General features: G+C 46.1%; 1 protein-coding gene across 2 annotated transcripts; it reads right to left on the bottom strand.

Annotated features, from left to right (window-relative positions):
• Window positions 1-525: 525 nt before the first annotated feature.
• On the bottom strand, window positions 526-8,961 carry LOC307002466 (uncharacterized protein). 2 transcript variants are annotated; one of them, XM_079620094.1, is made up of 6 exons: window positions 8,892-8,924; window positions 8,694-8,798; window positions 5,116-5,230; window positions 4,957-5,038; window positions 4,599-4,763; window positions 526-832 (listed from the first exon to the last, which is right to left on the bottom strand). In XM_079620094.1, the coding sequence occupies exons 2-6, from the start codon at window positions 8,787-8,789 to the stop codon at window positions 799-801; spliced, it is 492 nt and encodes a 163-aa protein (XP_079476220.1). In that variant the 5' UTR covers window positions 8,790-8,798; window positions 8,892-8,924; the 3' UTR covers window positions 526-798. The 2 variants fall into 2 exon arrangements, with proteins under 2 accessions (XP_079476220.1, XP_079476221.1); XM_079620095.1 differs by having other exon boundaries at window positions 8,694-8,961.
• Window positions 8,962-10,190: the final 1,229 nt, after the last annotated feature.

Below are 10,190 nucleotides of genomic sequence, written 5' to 3'. Positions count from 1 at the left end.
TCCATCTCGGCTCGTCTTGATTGAACTGCGGTTCAATGTCAACCAATAAGATTCCATGTACGATGTCGCGTTTTCATTGGTCAGTCGTTGAAGCCTATTTCTGATTGGTTGTTGCCGTTTTGACAGCGTTTATGCCAAGAGCAAAGAGAAAGAAATGGAAGAGAAGAGTACTTAGGCATGCGCGAACGCACGAGTCACAGTCTGAGCACATACACGCTTACTTTAAGCGAAGAGGAGAGATTCGCGATGGCACTGAACAGGTTTTAAGTGCAGGCATATTCTCTGAGCGAGCCCAGAGAAAATTCTTACAAGAGCAGCGTATATCTGAGAGCGCGCTCAGTTCCCGCGCGCGAGCAGAGAGATTCGCGCTCGGTACATTATATTCCGCGCGCGAGCAGAGAGATTCGCGCTCGGTACATTATATTCCGTGCGCGAGCAGAGAGATTCGCGCTCGCACATTATATTAATGTACTTTCGCGCTACAATAATGCGCTCTCGACATTTGACAGGAAAATAACGCCATACACTGGTGGAGCTTAGTTTTCAAGCTTTGAGCTTTTCCTGACAGTTCACCTGCATCCACCTCCATGATTATCTTTTGAATTACCTCAAAAGTGTAGCGGAGCTTTGTAGGGTACTGCATGTTTAAGGCATAAAAGAGTCCAAACAACATCGCAGACGCAAGGGCTACATTTTCAAGATCACGAAATGCCACCACACCCTCCATGACTATTCCGAAGTCAGAGGGTTCGCTGTTGGCAGTTTCTTTCACAACATAGATCCCCACTGTCGTCATCTCTATGGCACTGAAGAAATGGGTCTCAGACATTTTCTGGTGAAAAGGACACAATTATTTAAACTCAGACATAGGGACATTAGGACATAGAGCATCTTTTAAACTACACAAAATTACTTCCAACATTACTTTTTGCATAAAGAAACAGCAGACACACTAATGTTTTGATTATCTGAAATTACAGTACATTTGTTATTACAGAGACAGTTAAGTACCTTAAAGGTCCCATGACATGGGGTTATTTTATTATTTTATCATGTTTACTGGGTTGTCCTTATAATGTTAGTATGTTTTTTTAGATAAAAAAATTGTCATAATTTAGAAATAAAAGGCTAGCCTGATTTCAGCCTCTAATTTGAACGCTCTGTTTGAAGGGGCGTGTCTGCTGTGAGATCCAGTGTAACCTGCCACTGCTGTGATTGGCTGACATGCTTGCATATGAAATAGCTACGTATTACATGTGAAACTCTCTCATACTTTTACTATTACAGCTATTATACGTTTTTACTATTACAGCTATCGAGATTAACAAATCGTCAGAAGTTTTTAAAGTATTTAGATCTATTCCCATCACATAAAATGTTGCCGTGGTGAGCATTGTGCAGATAACAGTCTGTTGTTGATCGCGAGAATGAAGATCTTATCATGGCAACGCAGTTTCTGCACTCTCTCAAATGCTTTCACCAATGCAAACATGATGATGTAAATACAGTAAGAGCTTCGTTGTGCAGTGTAACGTGCGTCATTGATTTCATAACGAGTTTGGCAAGTGTCCAGATAAACTCAGGCTGTGTGGAAAGATTGTTCTTTGATCGCTTTCTGTATATAATTTATTCACAATTTAAAGTAACACCAGGTAACTTTTGCTCTCGGGGTCCCCCTACAGTTGGGAAACAGTATTGTCCTCTACTACTGTCGTAAACTCTGTCATACATGCACGTGCATTTGTTGACAACCATGATAGCCCAGAACACTGTAGGAGGAGTTCACATGCAGGTGCTCTGCTTGCGTCGCGTGTGAAATGTCTTCATCCCAGGTACAGTGGCATATATTTCAGTATGTCATATGAATATAATTTCATGTTTTTTTTTTCAAACGAGAAACGATCGCGATGCTCACGTTTACAAGCCAGCGTCATTATAGTAGCCTAGTGCGGGGGTGCCCAATCCTGCTATTGGCGATCGACTGTCCTGTCCAAACAGTAGTCTGTACCCATTGACTTCCATAGTAGGAAAAATAAATACTATGGAAGTCAATGGGTACAGACTACTGTTTGGTTACTGACATTCTTCAAAATATCTTTCTTTGTTTTCAGCAGAAGAAATAAATTAATACAGGTTTGAAACAACTTGAGGGTGAGTAAATGATGACAGAATTTGAATTTTAAAGTGAACTATCCCTTTAAGCATGATCATATGGTAAAATGTCACACTGTAGTAGGGAGATTTAAAAATAACATTTATTTAAAATAAAAGGTCTTCTTTTGGCAAAATTACATTTCTTTAATAGCCTAAACCGAGGCTTTACTCCCTTCAAACTGAAATTGTCAATGTTTCATTACGTCACTATTGGAAAACAATCTTATCAGAATATATATTTTTTACCTTTATAAAGGGCATTTTCCCCCTAATTGTATTAAATGTATGCTCAGCGCCACCGCTCCCACCACGCGCATCACGCGCTGTGCGTAGGGCACCAAGAGCTGAGGGGGCACAAAAAAGATTGCCTAATGAAAATCAATAATTATAATGCCGGTATTATTTCAGTATAGAAATACAGACATACCGGGAGTCTCCCGCGCATATTGATAGCGGCTCACTGATGCCCGCGAATGAGTTAAAATCTCCCGGAATCTATAGCGAGCGCGCCTGCGAGACAGAGACTGTGCTCCAAACCGTGTAGCGCGTGCACGGCAGAGAGGAAGAGAAAGCAAGAGACCGCGTGCTTGTGCCTCATGAAGCGCATCGCGCATGTAATATGTTTGATGGACACAGGACAGAATGGACACAGGAACCCAACATAACCGCCACGGTGGAAAAAGTGTATCTGAGCATGTGACTGTCTGTCCGAGTTTTGTCGAGAGCCGGAGGCGGCACCAAAATTGACGGAGGCGGCCGCCTCGTAATTCTCTATGCAGGAAAAAGGAGTAAATATTGGTGGGGACAATTTTGTCATTTTAAAATATTGATTGGGACTAGTACCTAGCGTCCCCCCCTAAACCTACGCCCACATTGTTCTGTAAAAACATAACTGACTGTGTTTACGTGAATACTCTCCAAAACGGACATTTAGACATAATGTTGTGTATTTGTCCACGCTAAAGAGAGCTCAATTCAGTCCTTGCGCGCTGTATAGCTGTCTTATCATTCGTCATATAGTAACACAGCTTATTTTATTTAATTTTTATTTTTTCTAAGTTATGAGCTATAAATAATTCAAGTCTGATATTTAAATTACGCAAGTGAAGGTGCGCAGCTCTGAATGTACGAGCTCTGCGTGGCGCACACAAAAGTTGCCTGACAGCTTTACCGCTTGTTTCGCTATTTGTTGCGCTTAGCAAGTTATGGTACATTTCGGAGATATCAAGTAGCTATAAAGTCCCATTAAACATGAATGTTATTTTGTATTAATCGACCCACGGATTATCCAAAGCATAGGCTACATATGAGTCACACTGTCTAATATTCGCACGTTTGAGCTAAAAAAAAAAGAAAAAAGAAAAAGAAAAAAAAGTGCATTCATCTTTTGCATGACGCGGGCCATAAAATTAATGCCGATGGGCCGGATGCGGCCCGCGGGCCGCCTGTTGAGTACCTCTGATCTATAGTGTCGAACGCAGCACTAAGATCGAGTAAAACTAGTATTGAGATACAGCCTTGGTCAGAAACTAAAAGTAAATAATTTGTAATTTTAACGAGTGCAGTTTCTGTGCTATGATGTGGCCTGAATCCAGACTGAAATTTTTCATAGATATCGTTTTCTTGCAAGAAAGAGCACAGTTGAGCGGACACAACTTTCTCTAGTATTTTAGAAATAAATGGAAGATTTGAAATGGGTCTGTAATTTGCTAGGTTATTTGGATCTAATTGTGGTTTCTTAATAAGAGGTTTTATAACTGCCAGCTTGAACGTTTTTGGAACGTGACCTAAAGATAGAGACGAGTTAATAATATTGAGAAGAGGCTCTTCCACTACAGGTAACACTTCTTTCAGTAGTTTAGTGGGTATTTGATCTAATAAACATGTTGTTGGTTTAGATGCAGTGATAAGTTTATTTAGCTCTTCCTGTCCTATAGTTGTAAAGCGCTGTAGTTGTTCTTGAGGGGCGATAATTGAGGCTGAATCATAAGACGCTGTCAAAGATTGTACATTTACAATTGTATTTCTGATGCTTTCTATTTTCTTAGAGAAGAAATTCATGAAATCATTACTACTAAAATGTAACGGAATATTTTGGTCAGGTGATGTCTGTTTATTTGTTAGTCTAGCCACGGTGCTAAATAAAAACCTTGGATTATTTTGGTTGTTTTCTATTAGTTTGCGGAGATGCTCAGCCCTGGCTGCTTTTAGGGCCTTTTTATAACGTGACATACTGTCTTTCCACGCAATTCTAAAGACCTCTAAATTAGTTTGTTTCCATTTGCGCTCTAAGTTACGAGTTTCTCTCTTGATAACATGCGTAGCACTGTTGTACCATGGTGCTTTAGTTTTCTCTCTAACCTTTTTTAATCTAATTGGTGCAACAATTTCTAATGTACTAGAGAAAATGGTGCTCATACTGCTGCTGGATTATAAATACTTACATCTTGTGTCCATCTCTGTTTCTTGAAGGGAGCCGATGATTGTGACAGTTGTAGTCTATTGCTGCAAGTGTAGTCCGTGCGCGATACACTGCTGGCTTGTAGGAAAACCTCTTCCCTGCATACATGAGTATGTGATTTTGAAAGTTTTCCAGATCAGATGTAGTCCTGTATTGTGGGAGAAAAAACATACACTTGTTACTTTTGCTTTGTTACTAACTAACATGCTACTAAGCATACTGATCTGCAAAGAACAGGTTTTGTTTTATTTTAATTATTGAAGTAGGCTATAGTAGCACCATTTAGGATAACTTTCTTGTAAGTCACTGTTATTAGTGTACACTAAAGGTAATGTACATACCTGAAGTTGATGAACTTCTTGACATTCTTCAACCAACGCTTGTCTAGGATGATGGCTACTAATGCTTGGTGAGCTGCTGAGCCTGTAATCACACAACATCATATTATGAGAAGGACAATGGTACATACAGAGCAACACACAAAACTCAATTAGAAATACCTTGTTCTATCCACGTTTTTTCCTGGGTACCATCGCCAAGTGGTTCATGCTCACACGATCCAGTAGCCCAGGTGTGCTGGTTGCGAACATGGTGTATAACAGCATGCCACTTTTGCTGCAGAAATAGAAACAATCTCTCTTGCCTTCTGTACACCCAGCAAACCAATTTTTTTTTTACAGGATCGATTAACTTCCCCCCCTCCTTGAACTGCCACCTTAACGTGGTGGAGGGGTTTGAGTACCCGAATGACCCTAGGAGCTATGTTGTCCGGGGCTATATGCCCCTGGTAGGGTCTCCCAAGGCAAACAGGTCCTAGGCGACGGGTCAGACTAAGAGCGGTTCAAAACCCCTTTATGAAGAAAAATACATCGAGGACCGTGACGTCGCCCGGTATGGCGCAGCCGGGGTCCCACCCTGGAGCCAGGCCCGGGGTTGGGGCTCGTATGCGAGCGCCTGGTGGCCGGGCCTACCCCCACGGGGTCCGGCCGGGCTCAGCCCGAAGGAGCGACGTGGGGCCGCCTTCCCGTGGGCTCACCACCTGCAGGAGGGGCCGTAAGGGGCCGGTGCTTAGAGGATCGGGCGGCAGTCGAAGGCGGGGGCCTCGACAACCCGACCCCTGGACACGGAAACTAGCTCTAGGGACGTGGAACGTCACCTCGCTGGTGGGGAAGGAGCCTGAGATCGTGCGTGAGGTTGAGAGGTTCCAACTAGAGATAGTTGGAATCACCTCTACGCACGGCTTAGGCTCTGGAACCACACTCCTTGAGAGAGGATGGACTCTTCACCACTCTGGAGTTGCCCATGGTGAGAGGCGGCGGGCTGGTGTGGGTTTGCTTATAGCCCCCCAGCTCAGCCCCCATGTGTTGGAGTTTACCCCGGTGAACGAGAGGGTCGTTTCCCTGCGCCTACGGGTTGGGGATAGGTCTCTCACTGTTGTGTGTGCCTACGGGCCAAACGGCAGTGCAGAGTACCCGGCCTTCTTGGAGTCTCTGGGAGGGGTGCTGGAAAGTGCTCCGACTGGGGACTCCGTCGTTCTACTGGGGGACTTCAACGCCCACGTGGGCAACGACAGTGTTACCTGGAGGGGCGTGATTGGGATGAACGGCCCCCCTGATCTGAACCCGAGCGGTGTTCAGTTATTGGACTTCTGTGCTAGTCACAGTTTGTCCATAACGAACACCATGTTCAAGCATAAGGGTGTCCATCAGTACACGTGGCACCAGGACACCCTAGGCCGTAGGTCGATGATCGACTTTGTGGTCGTTTCATCTGACCTGCGGCCGTATGTCTTGGACACTCGGGTAAAGAGAGGGGCGGAGCTGTCAACTGATCACCACCTGGTGGTGAGTTGGATCCGATGGCGGAAGAGGAAGCTGGACAGACTTGGCAGACCCAAGCGTACTGTAAGGGTCTGCTGGGAACGTTTGGCCGAGTCTCCTGTCAGAGAGATCTTCAACTCCCACCTCCGGCGGAGCTTCGACCGGATCCCGAGGGAGGCTGGAGATATTGAGTCCGAGTGGACCATGTTCTCCACCTCCATTGTCGAAGCGGCCGCTCGGAGCTGTGGCCGTAAGGTCTCCGGTGCCTGTCGAGGCGGCAATCCCCGAACCCGGTGGTGGACACCGGAAGTAAGGGATGCCGTCAAGCTGAAGAAGGAGTCCTATCTGGCCTGGTTGGCTTGTGGGACTCCTGAGGCAGCTGACGGGTACCGGCAGGCCAAGCGAACTGCAGCCCGGGTGGTTGTGGAGGCAAAAACTCGGGCCTGGGAGGAGTTCGGTGAGGCCATGGAAAAGGACTATCGGCTGGCCTCGAAGAGATTCTGGCAAACCGTCCGGCGACTCAGGAGAGGGAAGCAGTGCCCCACCAACGCTGTTTACAGTGGAGGTGGGCAGCTGTTGACCTCGACTGGGGATGTTGTCGGACGGTGGAAGGAATACTTCGAGGATCTCCTCAATCCTGCTGTCACGTCTTCCATGGAGGAAGCAGAGGCTGAGGTCTCAGAGGTGGACTCGTCCATCACCCAAGCTGAAGTCACCGGGGTAGTCAAAAAACTCCTCGGTGGCAAGGCACCGGGGGTGGATGAGATCCGCCCTGAGTACCTCAAGTCTCTGGATGTTGCGGGGCTGTCTTGGCTGACACGCCTCTGCAGCATCGCGTGGCAGTCGGGGACAGTGCCTCTGGGATGGCAGACCGGGGTGGTGGTCCCTCTTTTTAAGAAGGGGGACCGGAGGGTGTGTTCCAACTACAGGGGGATCACACTTCTCAGCCTCCCCGGGAAAGTCTATGCCAGGGTACTGGAGAGGAGAATACGGCCGATAGTAGAACCTCGGATTCAGGAGGAACAGTGCGGTTTTCGTCCGGGCCGTGGAACACTGGACCAGCTCTATACCCTCTACAGGGTGCTGGAGGGTTCATGGGAGTTTGCCCAACCAATCCACATGTGCTTTGTGGATTTGGAGAAGGCATTCGACTGTGTCCCTCGTGGCGGCCTGTGGAGGGTGCTCCGGGAGTATGGGGTCCGGGGTCCTTTGCTAAGGGCTGTCCGGTCCCTGTACGATCGAAGCAGGAGCTTGGTTCGCATTGCCGGCAGTAAGTCAGACTTCTTCCCGGTGCATGTTGGACTCCGGCAGGGCTGCCCTTTGTCGCCGGTTCTGTTCATAATTTTTATGGACAGAATTTCTAGGCGCAGCCAGGGGCCGGAGGGTGTCTGGTTTGGGAACAACACGATTTCGTCTCTGCTCTTTGCAGATGATGTTGTCGTGTTGGCCCCATCAGACCAGGACCTTCAGCATGCACTGGGACGGTTTGCAGCCGAGTGTGAAGCGGCTGGGATGAGAATCAGCACCTCCAAATCCGAGGCCATGGTCCTCAGTCGGAAAAAGGTGGCTTGCCTACTTCAGGTTGGTGGAGAGTTCCTGCCTCAAGTGGAGGAGTTCAAGTATCTTGGGGTCTTGTTCACGAGTGAGGGAAGGATGGAACGGGAGATTGACAGACGGATCGGTGCAGCTTCAGCAGTAATGCGGTCGATGTACCGGTCTGTCGTGGTGAAGAAGGAGCTGAGCCGCAAGGCGAAGCTCTCGATTTACCGGTCAATCTACGTTCCTACTCTCACCTATGGTCATGAGCTTTGGGTCATGACCGAAAGGACAAGATCCCGGATACAGGCGGCCGAAATGAGCTTTCTCCGCAGGGTGGCTGGGCGATCCCTTAGAGATAGGGTGAGGAGCTCGGTCACTCGGGAGGAGCTCAGAGTAGAGCCGCTGCTCCTCCACATCGAGAGGGGTCAGCTGAGGTGGCTCGGGCATCTGTTCCGGATGCCTCCTGGACGCCTTCCCTGGAAGGTGTTCCAGGCACGTCCCACCGGGAGGAGACCACGGGGAAGACCTAGGACACGCTGGAGAGACTATGTCTCTCGGCTGGCCTGGGAACGCCTCGGTGTCCCCCCGGAAGAGCTAGAGGAAGTGGCTAGGGAAAGGGAAGTCTGGGCATCTCTGCTTAGACTGCTGCCCCCGCGACCCGGCCCCGGATAAGCGGAAGAAGATGGATGGATGGATGGATTAACTTCCCAAAAACATACCTTAAATTCCTCTACAGAAGATGCTTGCTTAGCACAATACCAGAAATGGTTTACAATGTCACTGATCCATGGCAAAATTTCGGACTGGTCCTTCATCACACCAGCCTGAAAACACGATGTGCCAGCGTAAGACAGTCACCATAAATATGTTGCTGCTTTTCAACAAGATATGTAAAAGGTTGAAATCCAGTTACTAACCAATCACTCATAAAAACATTGCTTAGCCGTCACAGCTTCTTCCCTAAATTCTTCGCGGCGTGCCAAATATCTAGGGAATGATGTAGACCCCATTGCTGGTATTTGCCATCTGGTTCTGTGGAAAAAGAAGTCTTTAGAATTAAAAATAAATATATTCAAACATATTCATTTATATTTATATTTATATACATATATGAAAATCCACTATTTCAACATTATGGACAATTTCCTTACTCAGCAAAGCAGAAATTTGAGGGTGTGCATCGGTCACCACTTCCGATATATGGATCTCCGGCAATAGTGTGTCCATTGTTCGGACAAAACACTCCTTCTCCATAATTGTCGAGTTTCTGTTTGTTTCCCGCTTATCCAGAGAGACAATGTGCACGATGTCTCTAGATTCCTGCTCTATTGTTGTGTAGGTGCAATACTGTGCACAGTGGCCTACAGAATGTAGAGCATAGAGGTAAATATGTAAACTGTGCAAATCATATTATTTCTCTCTCCGTCTTCCCCAGACAGACAGACAGACACAGAGAGACACACCCACAGAGACACACAGACACACCTGGAGAATCCATTCTGCCATCACCTAATGAAAAAAATAAACCATTACAAAAGATATCACAACATGCTCTTGATAAGAATTAGCAAACCACAGACATGACAATCATAGGTGATAAAAGTATCAAAGCAATGTCTTACCAAGAACAACCACCTTGTCCTTTACACGCAAACGGGTCAGAACGTCAGCTCGGATTTTCTGCCAGAACTCATCAACTGGTTCAATGCAGTATGTATCCTGGATTTTGAAAAATTTAGACTCTTCAACCATCCCTAGTTCCATGAATTTGAAGAGTAATGCCACTTTCCTGTAGTTGTTCCCAGATAACAGGATATTTGTGGATAGCATGAAGTCCCCCCCTTTGCATGCCATATTTCAAAAGAGGCTGTGAATTCCATTTCCAGAGCACGTGTCCAAAGGGGCATAGCTAAAATCAGTAAGTAAAATATATAAAATAAAATAAAAACACATAAGAAAAGCAAAGCAATTTTCTAACTCAAACACTACTACATGAGACCAAACTAACCTATAAATAACTGAAAGTTCTTGATTATTAAACAAAAAACTTTTATTTGTAACTCCAGTGAAGCGATAAACATTTTGATTACTGAAATAGCTATGCTACTCAAATCAGAGTTAGATTTCTTCCCAGAGTCAGTCACTGCTTCTCCTCTATCACACAACTATTGAGTGTAGTACACACATACGCACAACGAAAGCAAATACTGTTTGCT

This window comes from Phoxinus phoxinus (assembly GCF_949152265.1).
Source record: "Phoxinus phoxinus genome assembly, chromosome: 8".
Lineage (NCBI taxonomy): Eukaryota > Metazoa > Chordata > Actinopteri > Cypriniformes > Leuciscidae > Phoxinus > Phoxinus phoxinus.
Note: the sequence above shows the minus strand (reverse complement) of the source record. Positions and strands in the feature narration are given on the sequence as shown.